General features: G+C 46.3%; 1 protein-coding gene across 1 annotated transcript in view; it reads right to left on the bottom strand.

Annotated features, from left to right (window-relative positions):
- Positions 1 to 5,435: 5,435 nt before the first annotated feature.
- Positions 5,436 to 19,276, bottom strand: part of ST8SIA2 (ST8 alpha-N-acetyl-neuraminide alpha-2,8-sialyltransferase 2) — a 42,259-nt gene continuing 28,418 nt past the window's right edge. Inside the window, exon 6 of the mRNA XM_034784745.1 lies at positions 5,436 to 8,004. Coding sequence (XP_034640636.1) covers positions 7,719 to 8,004 — 286 coding nt within the window. The 3' untranslated portion in view covers positions 5,436 to 7,718. The remainder of the gene's footprint in view (positions 8,005 to 19,276) is intronic.

Raw genomic sequence — 19,276 nt, 5'->3', positions numbered from 1 at the left:
TGCAACTAGCCTCTCATTTATCATTCTCGTCTCATAACTTTACTCACACAAGATATGATAACAATTGGTCTATAAGCATCAATTCTCATAAGTAACTTGGCTAGCTTCCTTATTGGTACTATCACCAGATGCTTCCATGCTACTGGTATGACTCCTTTTCTCATATATTATATAATTTTAATAAAATCCTGAAACTCCCTGCAGGTCAGTATTCGAGAAAGCATTATATTACATATACTATCTTTACCAGGGGCTGTGTTTTTATTTTTGTCTAACTTTTCTGAGTTCCTGCATACTGAAGTTTTCATTCAGTATCTCATCATCATTTCCCCAACCATTTAAGAGTTCAGTTTTCTTGATCAAATTTTCTCCTCCCCACCCCCTGAAAATCTGTACTTGGATTCTTCTCAATACTAACTTTCCAGAACACTTCTGCTAGGATTTCTGCTTTTCTTTTGTTAGAATTTATAACTCCATCCTCTTCAATAGGATCAGGGCCAAAAATACCTGTTATTGCCCCATGTTCTAGTCATTTTCTTAACTTGCTTGCAAATCTCAGAAACCTTGGTATCTGTTTTTAATTTTCCCATAATACTCCTTTCAACTCTTGTTTAGTCCTCTTATTAATTTTGTGCCACTGCCTTTCTTCTTTCATATTTTGCCCAGTCCTCACTGTTCACTCTGGTTTAGCTTTTCTATATGCCTTATTTCTTCAATTACAATCTCGTATTCTACCACAGAACTGTGTTTCTGATTTTAGAGCAATTTGTTACCTTATGAATAGCTACTTCGGCTGCTGCCACAATTCCCTTTATCGTGTTATCACTAAATTCCTCTATATTATCACTTACATACTTATTACTCAGGCATTCATCACACATACGTCTGAAGAACTCCCAATCAGCCCTTTTAAAATTCCAAGTCAGAGTACCTCCAGTGTCTTCAATATTACCCTTGCCTTGGTACATAAGTGTAGGGAAATGATCAGTACTCATTCCCTCTTCCTGGTAAATTTACCAGTTACATTTACTAGCTATATTGCTTGTTGCAATTCCCAGTGCCAAATGGGAAAAGGAACCCAGTAACTGAGCTAAACCTCATTGGTGCTCTGTTATTTAGTATTACCAGATTGTGTTAATCAATAAACTTTTCCAAACATTTGCAATTGCTGTCCAATTTCCCAGTTTCCCATAACTCGTTATGGCTATTCAAATCTCCACATATAACATATGGACCTTTTACTTCTCTAATGAGCTCTTTTAATTCTGAGCACTCCAAATTTTTATAGGTCCTTAAAGTAGTGTTTTTATTCTGCATTGGAACCTCTATAGTAGTGTACTCAAAACTGAGTTTCTTTACATTTATTTCAACATTAATTTATAAAGGAAAATAAGTTATTTCTCTATCATATCTGACTGTACCATATCCTGGGACTTTAAAAAGACAACTTTTCCATTAATCACGTTTCCACTATACATAGAACATCAGGCTTGACCTTCATTTCAAAAATAGTCTTCTTTAGTTCCTGACCATGTGCTATTAAGTGTTGCGCATTCCCACAATTTCTTTTAGCACCATATTAGTTAAACTGCAGTATTGCTCTCACACAAAATTGCATTAACATGCAAATACTTTTCTGCAGCTTTTATTATCTGTATTCTTTCTGTTCTTTTCTGTTTGTAAAGTGCAGTTGATTACTTCTACCCTAAATGCTACAAATGCCACCTTGTCTACAAATAGGTCTTCCCCTACTGCTCTTATATTATTTACCATATCCTTTATAGCACTGTGTTGTAGAAATGGTTCCTTCCCCTTATTGGTTTTCTCCTCCTCTGTTCCCACCTGTCACTTCAAATGCCTTTTAGCAGCTTTTGCATAAGATATCTTGTTGGTAATCCTGGTTCTTTGCATCTCCCTAGCCTGTTTAGCTACCCTGAATCCTCCATAAGCTACTGTTCTTATCCCCACAGGTTTCATATGAATGCTCCTCTACACATTTACCATAACTTGTGTTTCTCCTTTATACACATCTGTCACATGGCCAAATTTTTGGCACTTGTAACATCTCAAAGGCCGAGGAATGTATGGGTTAGTCCAAAATATAGGCTATCCTAGCTTTACCCCATCAGGTAAAACCCTTCCTCCAAGTGTTATTTGCACACCTGTTGATGGTTTGTTCTCTCCCACCTTCTACTAATTAATTGCTTGATGAATAGCACCTGGGCCCACCTATACCTTTTAAAATTTGATCCTCTATCATTTCCAATGGGACCCCATATATTACCCCAGTTGTTTCTGTCAGAAATTTTGGGGGCTGGCAATCCATTTTTATTTTCCCAAGAATTGTAGTTTTAAGCAGTTTCTCAGCTTGTGCTTCACCAGTACACTCCACTAATAAGTCTCCACCCTGTAATATTCTAGCTCTTGATATAGCCCTAACATTTTCCTAATCCATTTAGCTATTTGCAAAGGATTAATGTCACCTATCTCCACTTCCTTACCCAGTAATTTGACAATTGCAATATTTTGGCATTCCACCCTACTCTTTGTTCCCTATTCCCTACTGCTTCTTCTGATATTTCTCATCTTTTTCCTACTTTGCACCCATTCTTCATTCCTAGCTTCTTCTTCCTCATTTTCTAGAGTGACTTCTGTACTATTCAGCCTGTTTTTTTTTTTTTCTTCAGTCCTCCAAAACTCCTGTCTCCCCAGCCCAGCCCAGCCCATCTCCCACTTGCCAGGGGTAGGCCTTTAGGATAGTCTTCTGCTAAGGCTTACAAACTTTTCCCACCACAGCCATTAATTCTCAGCTCTGTTTATATAGTCCTTCCTTAACTCCTTCCTCTGAAACCTCCCTAATACCAGCTAGGGTCAATTATCACTTGGTTGCTAGGTCACAGGCCAGGCTGAGCCCAGCTTGCCTTAAAGGGCCAGGCAGCCTGTGATCGGACCAACAGGCCTGAGAGAAAGACAAATATATGGAGATGGTAAAGATCTTTGGGGTACTGCTTCCAAATCCCTGTTGTCCTTGTCTGAGACACAGATGACAGAGGAAATGGGATCCACGAAGTATGGACCAAGAGGAAAATCAGCAAGACACACAGTAATATTCATGATACAACACCCATCCACATGGCTTTGGATGATGACACACCATCACACCATGAAATGGGCTGGCTGCACAGTCTCGCTTGTAGACCGGTGCATGTTCCACCGCTCCCCCACCTTGCAGTGACTAGCATGGGGTGCAACGTTAGCTGGAAGCCTGCACAGCTGGCATGCCAGAGTCCGCTTTAAGGGTGCCTGGATGACTCAAGTGAGTAGTTAAATGATATGGAGCCTTTCACCTCTGTATCACAAGTTCAAATCCAGCCTAGGTCAGTAGTGCCCAAAAGTTGTTACCGTTTGCTGGCCTTTTGGCAGTCTATGGGGGACGGAGCTCAGTGGTTTGAGCATTGGCCTGCTAAACCCAGGGTTGTGAGTTCAATCTTTGAGGGGGCCACTTAAGGATCTGGGGCAAAAATCAGTACCTGTTCCTGCTAGTGAAGGCAGGGGGCTGGACTTGATGACCTTTCGGGGTCCCTTCCAGTTTTATGAGATAGGTATATCTCCATATATTATGTAAAACCATTTTGATGGTGTGAGTTCAATTCCTAGTACCGAAAGATCAAATGGAAGCGGTGTGGGCCAAGGGACGTACTGGCCGCCGCTTCCAGCAGCTCCCATTGGTCTGGAGCAGCGAACCGCGGCCAGTGGGAGCCGTGATTGGCCGGACCTGCTGACGCGGCAGGTAAACAAACCGGGCCGGCCTGCCAGGGGCTTTCCCCTACACAAGCGGCACCCCAAGTTTGAGAAACACTGTTCTAATGCCTTCGGCACCAGTTCAAAGCGAGCCACCAGTTCCATTTCCTAGCATAGAGAGGTGTAACAAACCCTTCACTCTGTACATGCCACTTCCATTCCGTTTTAACAGCTGTTCTGGGTTTTTTATATTGGACTGTAGAAAGCATGTTCAGTTTTACACTAGCCATAGTAAAAACCCACTCCAGGTTACTATAGGAAATGCTGGTATAAGTTGCAGTGAGGTTTGAAATGTCCTTTTCATGGGGGCAGGGCAGGAGGGGAGATAAAAGGGGGCCAGACCCACATCTGGAACCAGACAGAGATGGAGAGCAAGAGAGGAAGCGAGAGAAAGGGAAAAGACTGCCAGGAGTAGAATGCGAACGCGTGCCAGCCTGTGTGGGAAGCTGCTGCTGTCATTTGGGAGGTTATTAAGGACATTCGTAGTGCAACACACGCGCCTGGATTCCCATCTGAGCAGCATCAATAAACTTTTTGTTTCATTCTCTTTGGAAGAGGAGCCTTAATTAGGCATGAAGAAATTTATCAAGCAGCAGCCTCCTGGAGCAGGTTGGTCCCAGTGACAGCTGGTGTGATGGCTTCCTGCACATTTCCAAGCAGCAGCAGCAAGAATTTATTAAGATCCACAGCCCCCCCAGCCCCACCCATTTGACTGAGAAATCCAAACTGCATCCGTCTAATAGCAGCCATTGCAGAGGGGAAGGCAAATGTGAAACTCAGCCGCTCCCGTATCCTCTAACAAAAAGCCAACCCGCTGCATTGGCTTGTCTAGGCTCAGATGCTGGGTTAGTGCTGGGGGGTATTGGGCCAGTTGGCCTAGCCCTTTAGGTAAAGCAGGGATGGTAATGGAGGTTTTCAGTGAGTTTTTCAACTCATTGGCTACCGCTGTCCATTGGAGCTGGCCTGGCAGCTGTTCAGATGTCATGTGAGAGCTGCCTAGAGGGGGACAAACCTAGTAAAGCCAATGGGAGTCTTTCCAGATGCTTTTGTGCACACAAATAACTTATAACTGGCAGAACCTAAATATGATTGTTGCAGGTGATTATTGTGTAAAGCAGAGTCATTGTTTTAAACCACCAAACCTGATCCCACTGACGAGAACGGGGAGATTTGCCATTGAGTAAATACGAGCAGAATTTCACCCCTGGTTTAATGCATTTTGTTTCAAGAGTGAACGGCTGGGGTCCATTCCAGGAGCAGCAGTGTCACTGGGATACTCTGCCTGCGGAGTTGCTTTGTGTACAACTGGCATGTGCTTTGATTCAACCAAACAGCAAGCCCTGGAGCTGTTACATATGGACCAGGAAAAAAAAATGCATTTTTAAAAAAAAAAAAAGCCTCGTTATGTAATGCCCTTGGCTAGACCTCATGAGGCTTTGCAGGTGTTTTAAAATATCTCGCAGGAAGACCTTTAAGTAATAGCCACACCTCCCTTTTAGCAAGGCAAGCACTCACTTTCCCTTCCGAGACCCCCGTCTCCACCGCAAGGCAATCAGGCTGTGCTACTGCCACAGACATGGCACAGGCAAGGGGGCCAGCGATGGTACTGTAGTAGCTTTTTATTTTCTAATCGGTTTAAAAATAAAAATCACACCATTTATTTTATTTCTGAAAAAAGTTATGGTAACAACAATCACTACCTGGCCTCGGGCCACTCGCTAAAGGTAGGGAGCTGAGGTTAAGAATCCGTGGCTTCACCTTTAGCCACCACGGCCTTCTAGCTGGGCATGAATGGCGGAGGAGATGGTCTGACTTGAATGACCATTCATTACTCAGTTGCGTAAAGCCTCTCATGATCATAAAACAGATTTGGTTTTTTGATGTTTCTTTCTTTTTAATCTCTTCCCATCCCTCAAAAAAGACAAGTAATTGTATTAAGGTACAAGGTAGGATGTATATTCAGAATATCAAGATGAATTTAAAAATCTGGGCCTAAAAATAAAATAAGGGATATAATTTCCTTGGGTTAGGAAGAAACTTCTCCTACAGGCAGGTTAATCCATAATGGTTACCTGCACCTTAATGTGAATCTGGTCGAACACTAATTAGTAGACTAGACAGTCTTACAGGCATGGCAATTTTTTGTTCATAAACATGACATATAGTTTTATCTTTTAAAAGTTATGGAGGCCGGCACTCAGATTTCAAAGGGACAATGTCAAGTAGTTTAACCCCACAATGTAGGCATGTAGATAACAAAAAAACGAATACAACCAGGAACTCTTTCACAATTAAAGACAACATTCTGTAATGCCATTTGTTGCTGTTGTAGTTTAAATTAAACCTTCTGTATTCTTTGTAACCCAAACTGCTTTCTGCTGACAAATGAGAGTTAGGAAAGGAAACTGGAATAGAAACAGGAAGTGAAATTGACTAACCAGATCAATCTAGTCTCACTGACAAACAAACCAACAAAAAAAGTGGAAAGCGAATTTGTTTTTTTAAGAACGACTTCACTCTTTTTACTGTAAGTAGTAATAGTAAGGCAGGGAAGGGACTGATTTATTTAAACTATGGGTGAAATTCACCCTTGTGCGGAGGGCCAGCTTGATAGCTATATACAGTACCACTTAAGTCCTACCTAAGTCTTCAAAATAAAGATTAGCTGGGTCTTAAGTAGTCCACAGGCTCATGGTGGTTCTCTGCTCAGACATGAATGTCACCTGTATGATTTAATCTTGACAGGATCCTTTTAAACCCTCACTTTTGAGCTTTCTACTTAGATGAGACTTAGGCCCATTATTAATTTTGGAGTAGGAAGGAGAAAGGGCTGTTTAACAGGTAGTGATTGGGAACCAGGAGTTACAATGTGCTTATGGTTTTCATGAGCTCTAGCAGATGCTGGGTCCCTTTGATTCGGGCACAGTGTAAGACTTAGCACTGACTGCACTGGTTTGCAGCAGCCCGCCTGTTACGTTCCAGTGTTTTCGCTTTTTCTATTAGTTCTATAGGAGAGGAATTAAAAACCATAAACACAGCGTCCTTCTGAGAGCATCAGCCCAGTCTGATCTTCACTAGCCCCTGTGTTGTCTCCTGCTCCCGGAACTCGTTTGACAGCCAACCTCATTCAAATCAGCCTGCCTTTGAGAGCCCCCTCCGGTGTCTCCTGGAGTCACAGTCACTAGGGTGAGTCTCACACTGCATCTCAAGGGCTCTCTCCAGAGTCCAGTGGCCTTTCCAAACAGGCTGCTCTGATTGTGGCGTTCTTCTCACCAAACCACGTGGGATAGATCTCAACTGGTGACCATCTGCGCGATGCCGTGTGCCATTCATTGGGAGGCAGTAAGGTAGCTCTGCTGAGGAGAAGGGACCACGGTGCTCTGCTGCGTGTCTCAGTTCTTGTCCAGTCACTCAGGCAACCTCTCAGCTGTTTAGCCACAAACAAAGGCTCCCTCCCCGCTCCCCCCACAACCCCATTATTAGCACTAAGCCAAGAATACTGGGAAGTGCCAGCACCTGGGTTCTTGGCCAAACAGACCCTAACTACCCACCTTGGACCAGTCACACACATGGCCTAACATTTACCCATCACCCTCAAGTACTCTGAAAAACCAAGGTGACCTTCAAGCATTTTTGACGTTGTAGAACTAACTTCTTTCTGAGCCTAACCAGCCCCAGGCAAAGCCTCGAGCACGGGCAGCAGCTTCAGACTCTCCTGTAACTTGTCTGTCACCAAACACCAAACAGTTATAATACTCAGGTCAATATATATAGGCACCACGTATATATATTTTTGTCACTGTTCTGCACGTTAACAAAGAAAACCAACCCCACTAGCCACTGCTCAACCTTTTCTCCCGCTCACCCTTTCTCCCGTGGTGTGTAGCCTGCAGGAACGTGAGCCACAGAAGCCTGTCTTACGTGGCCCCACCGCACTCGCCGACAGTCAGTTTCAAGGCTCCTTGCTGGTGCAGCGTCTTTAGGGCTTTGAACTCCAAGGGCATGGTGTGAGGGCTGGCCTGGGAGGTGTAGCCGTACTTCAGGCTGTCATAGTAGTGGTATTTGACGGGGTTCTGGTTCTGATCCCGGGGAAAAGGCCAGAAGCCATAGAGATAGATCCTGTTGCAGAAGCGCGTGGCCAGGGTGTACATGAGCAGGCCAGTGGTTGGTCGTTTTATGTGCACTTTGTTTGTTAGCCAGTACCTGGAAAGGGAAAGAAAACCAAATCCTGTTATTCAAGCCATAGCAAGACTCACTGTGCGCAGCCTACATGTCAAATACTCTCCCCTTCCCTTCCTCTGCCCAATCTACATCAAAGACAGATTCAGTAGTGAGAGATGGCTGATTGATGTAGCAGTTCTGCTGGCCAAGAAATAACTACTGCTGGGTTCGCTTCATGACTGAGCAGCTGTCTCTCTGTCTAGGAATTTACAACACACTTGTCACTGTGGTGTCTGAATGCTTTACCTCTCTTCAATCCCTTATAAAAAAAAATCTCCTACAGTAGTGGCCCACAGTATTTCAGTCCATAATCATCTTCCTTACAACAGAGAAGACCAATACTATAGACAGGTCAAGTAGTCTCAGTCAACCTCTCGAAACACCCACTCACACGTGGATTATATAGGCAGCCCATTGTTATCACTGATGCATGATGTCTTGACTCTCTAGCAACTGTAATGGGGTTTTGAACATTTTTGACTTTGAATAAGGGGTCGCCAAGGTGAAGAGCTGGAGAAACACTGAATGTAGACTATTAAAGCCAGCACTCACCTCTGTGGTCCCTTGTCAGAACATACCACAGCATTTTGGAGTAACCGTGCATAGAGCAGGAGCGTGCACTAGTGTTACAGCAGTGCTTTGGGGCCAGCACCGTTGAATACTATATTATTTTTCATGAAGGATGACAGAGAAAATGGGTGGAAGTTGCATCCTGTTGCAGTGGGTCAAGATACAACAGAAGCCCTGTTGAAAGTGGTAGCGTTTTGGGCTGTGACTAGAAAATACTGCAGTAATATTGTATTTTCACAATGGATATTGCTTGCTCCTGGAGTTTGACAGCATGGAGCATCTACCTGCTTTCCTGAGCAGTGAGCACTGTGAAAGGAATGTCATCAAAAGGATGGCGGGGGGTGTGTGTGTGTGGAAAATCTCCCCAAGGTGTATCCCTTCCCTACCGAACCACACATGTTCTACAGCTGACATCCCTGGCTGCAGACAGAACTGCCTGTAGTGCCCGCAGCTGCTGCTCGCCTGTGATCATGCTTGGCTTGCACGTCCCCAGCCTGTTCAAACACCCACTATGGGGTATGTTCACTTTAGATGCCCATGGATTATGTGTAATTGGGATTTCGAAGAGCTTAGTTTCAGGCGAGTCCCTCTGCAAGGCTGACGGGGCTTTTGATAGGAGATGCAGAGCAGGGTTTGGCAGCTCTGTGCAGCATTTCTGGGAGGTCACTCAGCATTCTGAACTTCCATTTTGCCCTCTCCGGTCCCGCTCCACAGTGCAGGCCCTTACACTTGCGTGCATTCCCACTGACTTCTGTGGGACTCCTTGCAGGTGTATCCCTGTGCAGGATCTGAGCCTCAACCCTGTAAATGAGCTTTGCGGAGGAGCCATGACCATTTAGCAGCTCAGGTATAAAACCCACTTGTCTGCCTTCTACTAGATGGGGAAAAAATGACACTCCCCGAGTGAGCTGGTGAGTAGAATTTTGTAAGTGTAGCTAATATGGAGTAGAACTCTCAGGGCATGCTGGGAAAACAGTCCTGCTTTCCTGTAGGTTAGTGGCGATGACCTGCTATCGGAGCGCCTGTGGCTATGGCAAAGCACTCTGCTGTGACCTTTCTGGAAGGAATGCCTTGGTAAGATGGTGCTCCTTGGAATGGTTCATCTGCTCGCCAGACAGCATTTAGAGGGGTGATGCTTCCAGGGTCTGACAGGGAAAGAAACCTGGTGATGGGCATTGTGCGCCTGCCTCTGAATAGCCCTGCTCAGCGGCATTGTCCCTGCAGCTTCGGCCTGGCCCCATATGTTGTAGTAAGAGAAAAGCAAACGTTGCTATTGTAAAGCAGCACAGGGTTATCCTACAGGTGGCCATGAAACAGCTGTGCCTGTGTATTTTACACGGCAGCCCAGAGGGCAGCCATTAGACCGATACAGCCAACGAGAGAAATGGTCTATTATTACAGCCATTTAATACTGAGAAGCCGGGGAAAGTCATTCAGCAGGGAAGTTATTGTAATCCAGCTACACTGGAGATACCCGTAAAGCCAAATTCATCCGTTTGCACTGGTGAAGTTACACCAGGGATGAATTTATGCCATAAAGTTTAACAGCCTCAAAATTCCCTCTACTACCGCTGCCGGGCTAGCACTGGCATCTTAATAGTATCTTATACTGTGCCACACCTTGGGCCGTCATATGACCCCACAAAGCAGAATACTGGCTGCATCACAACCTATCAGAGGTATTTTTTTCAGGGGTTGTTTGTTTATAGATACCAAGAAACCTATGAATGGACCACAGCCTTGTTAAAGTTCCACTGCAAAGGATGGGAGGCCCGAAATTATACCCAATGTCCCAGTCATAGGGACAGCTGAACCTTCAAGGGTATGTCTACCCTGCAGTCAGAGATGTGACTGCAATACATGGAGATGTAGCTGAGCTTGCTTTGATCTAGATAGCTCGAATGACAACAGCAATGAAGCCATGGCAGCATGGGCTGTCCAAGCCCACCCAGGACCCTGGGTATGTCCTCCAGCAGCTAGTCAGTGCGGCCATGCCTTCACTGCTGTTATCAGGTGAGCTAGCTAGATCCACGCGAGCTCAGGTAAATCGACACGTGCGGAAGTCCCACTTCTAACTGCGGTGTAGACAGACTCGATCGGTCTCCACTGCAAAACAAACCCAACGGCAGCACATCTGAGCGCCCAGGTCAACTGGCTCGGGTCTGCAGGGCTCATGCTACTGGGCTAAAATTAGCAGTGTCGATGTTCTCACACAGGCTGGATCCTGGGGTCTGAGACCTTCCCCCTTGCTGGGTTTCGGAGCCCGGGCCCCAGCCCGAGCAGGAACGTCTAACGCTCTATTTTCAGCCCTATCGCTTGAGCCCCACAAGCTGGAGCTAGTTGACCCCAGGCTCGGAGACTTGCTGCTATGAGGTTCTTTTTGCATTGTGGCTATACCATAAGGCAGTGTTTCCCAAACTTGGGACGCCGCTTGTGTAGGGAAAGCCCCTGGCAGGCCGGGCTCCCACTGGCTGCGGTTCGCTGCTCCAGTTCCAATGGGAGCTGCTGGAAGTGGCACGGGCCGAGGGACGTACTGGTCGCTGCTTCCAGCAGCTCCCATTGGCCTGGAGTGGCGAACCTCAGCCAGTGGGAGCCGTGATCCGCCGGACCTGTGGACGCGGCAGGTAAACAAACCAGCCCAGCCCGCCAGGGGCTTTCCCTACACAAGCAGTGTCCCAAGTTTGGGAAACACTGTCTTAAGGGATTTAGTAATTGGGGCCTTGGGGCAGGAGTACACAGTAGCAGATGGGCATGAGCTCCCCTGCACTTCATCTGCATTTCCTAGAGGGGGAGATCGGACAACCCTGCAGCCAATGGGTGAACGCCTGATGTGTGTGGTTTCTGGTTTGCACTTTTGGGTACCCTGGAAAGGGAGAGCTTTTGATTTGGCTGCTTGATTTGAAATTGCCGAATTGCTAAGAGCACGAGGAAACAGAGGTACTGAAATGGGGAAAAGTCTGAGTAATGCTTGACGTTTCATGTCATTTAAAAAAATGTTTTAATGGTAGAAAAAAAAAATCAGTGCCAGCAAGAGGAGCAACCCTACAAAAGTTGTTAGTTTTAAACAACTAACCAAAGCATCCAAAGCCCAAGATTTGGTGGTGATGGGGGACTTCAACTATCCGGATAGATGTTGGGAAAATAACACAGCGGGGCACAGACTATCCAACAAATTCTTGGACTGCATTGCAGACAACTTTTTATTTCAGAAGGTTGAAAAAGCTAGTTGGGGGAAGCTGTTCTAGACTTGATTTAACAAATAGGGAGGAACTCGTTGAGAATTTGAAAGTAGAAGGCAGCTTGGGTGAAAGTGATCATGAAATCAGAGAGTTTGCAATTCTAAGGAAGGGTAGAAGGGAGAACAGCAAAATAGAGACAATGGATTTCAGGAAGGCAGATTTTGGTGAGCTCAGAGAGCTGATAGGTAAGGTCCCATGGGAATCAAGACTGAGGGGAAAAACAACTGAGGAGAATTCGCAGTTTTTCAAAGGGACACTATTAAGAGCCCAAAAGCAAGCTATTCCGCTGGTTAGGAAAGATAGAAAATGTGGCAAAAGACCACCTTGGCTTAACCGCGAGAACTTGCACGATCTAAAAAATAAAAAGGAGTCATATAAAAAATGGAAACTAGGACAGATTACAAAGGATGAATATAGGCAAACAACACAGGAATGCAGGGGCAAGATTAGAAAGGCAAAGGCACAAAATGAGCTCAAACTAGCTACAGGAATAAAGGGAAATAAGAAGACTTTTTATCAATACATTAGAAGCAAGTGGAAGACCAAAGACAGGGTAGGCCCACTGCTTAGTGAAGAGGGAGAAACAGTAACAGGAAACTTGGAAATGGCAGAGATGCTTAATGACTTTTTTGTTTCGGTCTTCACCGAGAAGTCTGAAGGAATGCCTAACATAGTAAATGCTAATGGGAAGGGGGTGGGTTTAGCAGATAAAATAAAAAAAGAACAAGTTAGAAAAGTTAGATGCCTGCAAGTCACCAGGGCCTGATGAAATGCATCCTAGAATACTCAAGGAGCTAATAGAGGAGGTATCTGAGCCTCTAGCTATTATCTTTGGAAAATCATGGGAGACGGGAGAGATTCCAGAAGACTGGAAAAGGGCAAATATAGTGCCCATCTATAAAAAGGGAAATAAAAACAACCCAGGAAACTACAGACCAGCTAGTTTAACTTCTATGCCAGGGAAGATAATGGAGCAAGTAATTAAGGAAATCATCTGCAAACACTTGGAAGGTGGTAAGGTGATAGGGAACAGCCAGCATGGATTTGTAAAGAACAAATCATGTCAAACCAATCTGATAGCTTTCTTTGATAGGATAACAAGTCTTGTGGATAAGGGAGAAGCTGTGGATGTGGTATACCTAGACTTTAGTAAGGCATTTGATACGGTCTCGCATGATATTCTTATCGATAAACTAGGCAAATGCAATTTAGATGGGGCTACTATAAGGTGGGTGCATAACTGGCTGGATAACCGTACTCAGAGAGTTTTTATTAATGGTTCCCAATCCTGTTGGAAAGGCATAATGAGTGGGGTTCCGCAGGGGTCTGTTTTGGGACCGGCTCTGTTCAATATCTTCATTAACGACTTAGATATTGGCATAGAAAGTACGCTTATTAAGTTTGCGGATGATACCAAACTGGGAGGGATTGCAACTGCTTTGGAGGACAGGGTCATAATTCAAAATGATCTGGACAAATTGGAGAATTGGTCTGAGTTAAACAGGATGAAGTTTAACAAAGACAAATGCAAAGTGCTCCACTTAGGAAGAAAAAATCAGTTTCACACATACAGAATGGGAAGAGACTGTCTAGGAAGGAGTACGGCAGAAAGGGATCTAGGGGTTATAGTGGACCATAAGCTAAATATGAGTCAACAGTGTGATGCTGTTGCAAAAAAAGCAAACATGATTCTGGGATGTATTAACAGGTGTGTTGTAAGCAAGACACGAGAAGTCATTCTTCCGCTCTACTCTGCTCTGGTTAGGCCTCAGCTGGAGTATTGTGTCCAGTTCTGGGCACCGCATTTCAAGAAAGATGTGGAAAAATTGGAAAGGGTCCAGAGAAGAGCAACAAGAATGATTAAAGGTCTTGAGAACATGATCTATGAAAGAAGGCTGAAAGAACTGGGTTTGTTTAGTTTGGAAAAGAGAAGACTGAGAGGGGACATGATAGCAGTTTTCAGGTATCTAAAAGGGTGTCAGAAGGAGGAGGGAGAAAACTTGTTCACCTTAGCCTCTAAGGATAGAACAAGAAGCAATGGGCTTAAACTGCAGCAAGGGAGGTCTAGGTTGGACATTAGGAAAAAGTTCCTAACTGTCAGGGTGGTTAAACACTGGAATAAATTGCCTAGGGAGGTTGTGGAATCTCCATCTCTGGAGATATTTAAGAGTAGGTTAAATAAATGTCTATCAGGGATGGTCTAGACAGTATTTGGTCCTGCCATGCGGGCAGGGGACTGGACTCGATGACCTCTCGAGGTCCCTTCCAGTCCTAGAATCTATGAATCTATGAATCTATGAAAAACAATGTCCAGGGATCTGCTGGTGCCAGGAGGCAGAGATGCCTGCTGCCTTAGTGCTGAAGAGTTGGGATGAGGTGGGAGGGAGGCTCCAACTCTGGGCCCTTCTGGAGACAGAGAAGAAGATGGATGTGCTGAAAGGAACAAGCTCAAGGACTGTAAAGCACTCATGCTACGACGCCGGCTGGACTATGGTGAATGCATCTCGTCCTACTTTGCGGGCACCGAGAGCTCCTCCGGTGACGTCTGGAAAGGACACAGGGGCACTGTTTAATGAGCAGCTTGTAACAGCAGCCGCATGAGTTATGCAGGAACAAATCATTCTCTTATCTCTTTCGCTGCTCTGGTCAATTTAGACAGCATCCACATTGCCGGTGAATGTGCTGTTCCCAATACGGGAGAACAGCTGGGGACGGAAACAAACACTAATTAATTTTGCAAACCCAAATGAGGTTGTCTGGGCGCACATGGGATGCTGTGTCAATAGTACACCTTTAATATGCGAGGTCCGGGATTTTAATTAGGAGGCGAGGTAATCTTGAAGAAGGCAGTAATTATTTTTCAAATTGGCTACTCCAATCACCATAACTATTAAGTGTAATGTTTTATGGAAGCAGACAGCAATTAAAGGAGACAGTTAAGAGCAAAGTCTGCAACTTGAGACCTCCCTTCCCTGAGCTATGCTGGCAGCCTGGACTTTCTTCAGAAGGTAGCCGTATGGCATTTATGTAAATAAATCGTCAGAGGCTGAAGCAGTCACATAGAGACGGGCTGACGTCTAGGTGGGCCTGGGTGAGTAATAGAAACTGTAATGCCATCAGGCAAAAGCTGCCTGAAACAATTCTTGTACAGGATCCACAATAGTTACCGATGAAAAACCCTGTTAGATCATCATGTCTGTCCCCTGTAAGGACAGGATGCAGCCCCTTATGGCGGATCTGTTCACTATTAAACGGATACTTGATTGTAATAAAAAAGGCAATAGCTTCAAGAAATAAAGCCCCAGAAGTCTTGTGCTGTAGGGAGTGATGTTGGTTGGGACCAATTGTTCCTGTGTGGCATTGCTAGAGGGACTATCTTTTGTAGGCGACTTAAAACAGAGATCCTGAGCCCTGTGGTCACTGGTAGGTCCCATGGCACTGGTTTTCCCCCCAAAGTAGACCAAATATAACTGCCCCAGTTAGAAGCTAACCAGGACACTGGGCTGATGTCAATTTCCAATTCAATTTCCAGTGGCTGCAGTATTCCTTTTCACCGTGTCTCCTAAAATGTTGCATAGCATTGCTGTGTGCTGTTCAACTATTGGTATGTTCCACTCCAGAAGTGATTGTATCCCAACCCTGGAGGAAGTGATCTCTGTGCAGTGCCTCTGTATTGTAAAGTAAGTCCTGTGAGCTTCCAGGATGGAAAACATTCTGTCACTCTCCTTCGTGAAACTGTAGCCTCCACTGAGGATGGTGGCGGTTCCTCCACCCTGCACATCAATAGGATTCACAAGTTTCCCTTACACTCATCTCTGCTTAGCATCACTCTGCATAAAGCCTGTCCGTAATTTGTGTGGAAAAGTTCCGCACAGCCAGACAACCCTGTGGGACTGCCAGCTGTTTGTTTCAATAACAGAGAGAGCTGATTTGCAGCTAAACATCACGTCGGATCCCCATGCTGATGGGTCCTACAAAGGCCTGGGTTGGATTGCGTGTATCCTTTCAGGTGAACAGAAAAATCCTGTGATAGGAGAATGCCACTGGAGCGAGTATAAGAAACTCAGGTCAGCCAAGAAATCAGGTTATAGGAGCAACCGTTGCCGTTTTTCAGTGATGAAAGTCACAATAAATAAATAAATAAATGTAACCCCAGGCCTTTTAAAACCAACTTATTCATAAAAGTGAGATTTAAAAAAAATCAAACACATTCTTCTGGAGAAGCTGGTCCCTAACTGGCAGAAACATTCTATAGGTGTGCCCTATATACACCAGTCAGATCAGTGGGTCAAATTCTATTCTCAGTTACATTGGTATAAACCTGGAGTAAATCTATTGCAGTGACTCCAGATTGATGTTGGTGTAGCTGAGAACAGAATCTGGCCCATTATCTGCCTAGAACGCTGTGGCTGCTATTATACATAATCAGAATGCACCTCAAATATAGAAGCAACCATCCTTCCACCAGGCTAGCATCTGGCAGACCTATTCCGTCTGTCAATCTAGGTTCTTAATCTACCACCCTTAACTGTGTAATAACTGAACGCCATATAAAACAATCAAACTTGCATTAGTCACTAGAAATGGGACCAGATCCCCTTAACGCCCCTTTAACTTTGGCAGGAATTTGGATTCCAAAGCTGGGTCAGGATCTGAATTTTACGGTTGGCCCTAACTGTCTAACAAGCTAGATCAAACCCCCCCACGGTGCAGAGGTTGGAATCCACAACCGCATTCAAAGTGTGTGGCTTAGGCCCATCTCAGACACAAAATCAAGTTGAGGGGCGAGAAGCCATCACACAGCGTCTCTCGCCTTGAAAGTAAACAGCTGGGCATTTACTGTACGTAGAAGCTGTTACGTGCCATTCAGCCGCTCTCTCTTCATTCAGGATTCAGATCCTTTCTTACAACTCACTCCTTGTGGTCTAACTCCTCCTTTGAAACTCACCTCAGTCCTTTGCAGTGACAACTATGTACATTTCACAACATAAAGAGGAGAGCGAGGGAAAGTGACTCTCAAGAGAGCTCTACGCCTGCCTGCCTTTCCCTCGCACTCCATCCCCCTCCTATGACTTTCCTTTGCCTCTCCACTCCCCCACCCCGTCTGCTTCTTTTGTCATGTCTTGGCTTTAACTTCGTCTTGTAGGCTGGGACCTCATCTATAAAGCCCCAGGCTACAGGTGGGACAGTGCAAACCCGAGGCCCCACTTCAATCCCACTTTACGACTTATTTCGAGAACGTCAGTGGTGCACAGACTTTGCGTAGGTGCACCCCCTCTGCACAGGGATGAAAGTCACTCATCATTATTATTAATTACTATTTGTGCGGCTGTAGTGCCGAGCAGACCCAGCCCTGGGCCAGGCCCCCTTTGGTGCTAGGTCTGTACAAAAGCAGAACACAAGGAGCGTCCCTGCCCCAGAGAGCTCACATGAATCGTACTCATTATTCTGATGCTGGACCACTGGAGACTCCGTCCAGTAGGTTCGGGCTAATATTGATCTATCTATTTTTTAAACAGAGGGTGTTAATAAAAAGCCAATAAAATTAGAAATGGTCCAGCACCTGGAGACCATGGTGATGGGTATAGTGACAATGCCAGAGTAGACAATGAAATGTGTCCATCAACTTTCTATAAAAATAGTTACTCAAACCTCCACATACACAGCCAGTTAAATTCCACCACGCTGTTCTTTTCTCCTGCCTCCCGCAAATGTACGTCTCTAACACAAGCTGCTTGGCAATGAGATTACAGGGCTCTTAGGAGCCACTCACAGCTGACTCGTCAGGTGGCTGGCTTGTTTTCCAGCCTGCGAGAGAACCTCTCAATTCTGCACGCCCCTTGCCAGCTTGATCAGGGGGCGTTTTACAGAATCACTCAGAAGTGCTTGTACATTCCAGGAACCTCATGGCCCCAGGGCTGCCCAGGAGTGCTGGATGCTGGTGTGATGAAGGATTGAGCCCCATGTTTCTAGGTGCGGCTATTCTTATTCCTAGGTAGAAATACCATTTCAGAACTGCGATAGTCTCCTCCTCCCCTTCCCTGCTCCCCCATGTCAAGATGTTCATGCTCCTTTGGCCTCCTGCCTTAGAACCCCATCCAAACCCTGGGGATGCGCAGCTTGTCATGTCTGACTGCATAAAGACGCCCCCTTTGCCTGCTCCACAAATCATCTGGAATTTCCTGCTCCACAGCACGGCCCTCAGGGTGCCCATTTCAAGCACATTCCTAGCCAGAGGAGTGATGTTTCGGCTGCCATCGGAGAGGACGATAATAACCAGTATTTTACATTTACAACAGCGCCTTTCCTTCCAAAGGATTCCAAAGTGCTTTCTGCACGACCAGGCGAGATCTTGTTCCAGCCACCACTGGAATGCAGCCTTCTCTGGGTGGAAGACAGAAGCTGGTTAGCCGGGCACAGGGAGTGAGGAACTATAATGTCTCTGGTGGAACCGGAGGAGGAATTTATTTACCATCGCTGGTATGTGCCTAAGACACAACTTTCTCTCTCCAAAGAGTGCTATGGAATCTTTAGTAACTCCAAGCGTCAGGGCTGCGTGGCTGGCAGACAGTCCACAGCTCCTTCTCCCCCGCCCTATCTTGGTGACATTCAGCTCAAGCTGGCTCCAAGCCAGGGCCGGCTCTGGCTTTTTTGCCGCCCCAGCGCGGCAGGGGAGAGTCCTGAGCCCGGCCACGGGCCGCTCTGCCCGACCAGCCGGAGCGCTGGGGGGAGGGCGGAGAACCCGGCCGGGGCTCCGCTCTCCCCGGCGGCCAGAGCACTGGGGGGAGGGCGGCGAGCCCGCCACGGCCGCGCTCTCCCTGGCGGCCAGAGTGCCGGGGGGAGGGTGGCGAGCCCGCTGCAGCTCCGCTCTCCCCGGCGGCCGGAGCCAGAGCCGGAGCACCGCGCCGCCCCCTCCAGGTGCCGCCCCAAGCACACGCTTGGTGGGCTGGTGCCTGGAGCTGGCCCTGCTCCAAGCTCACAAGTCCCAAGATGTTTTACCCTCACAGCCAGTTCTGAACATTCCTCAGGAACGGTCACTGCAGCCCTGCTATCCTGTGCAGACCCCGGCCCTGCGAAGGTTCAATAACAAGCGCAGTCTCAGCCGTGCTCCTGGGCTAGCGCAGCGATTGTGGTCCCACTGGAAATTCACCCGCCAGCTGCTCTCCAGCTTCTTTCCAAGCCAGCTAGTGGCTAACCCTCCGAAGTGCCTGTATCCAGCCCTGTGTCCCTGAGGGTGACCTGGAGTCAGGATTGCAATGATGCAGCATTAGTCATTCATTAGCTCTCAGTCTGCAGGCTTGTTCTCCTGCTGCTGGGCTGATAGGTACGAGAGCCAGAGCGAGAGGGCAGGTCAGTCTGTTGCCTTCATAGTTGCAGGGCCGATCCTCTTGGTGGGGTCGAGCTGACTCTGTGGCTGTAATTGAATTAGCTCTGTTCAGAACCAG

The sequence above is a fragment of the Trachemys scripta genome, chromosome 10 (assembly GCF_013100865.1).
Source record: "Trachemys scripta elegans isolate TJP31775 chromosome 10, CAS_Tse_1.0, whole genome shotgun sequence".
Classification (NCBI taxonomy): Eukaryota; Metazoa; Chordata; order Testudines; family Emydidae; genus Trachemys; species Trachemys scripta.
Note: the sequence above shows the minus strand (reverse complement) of the source record. Positions and strands in the feature narration are given on the sequence as shown.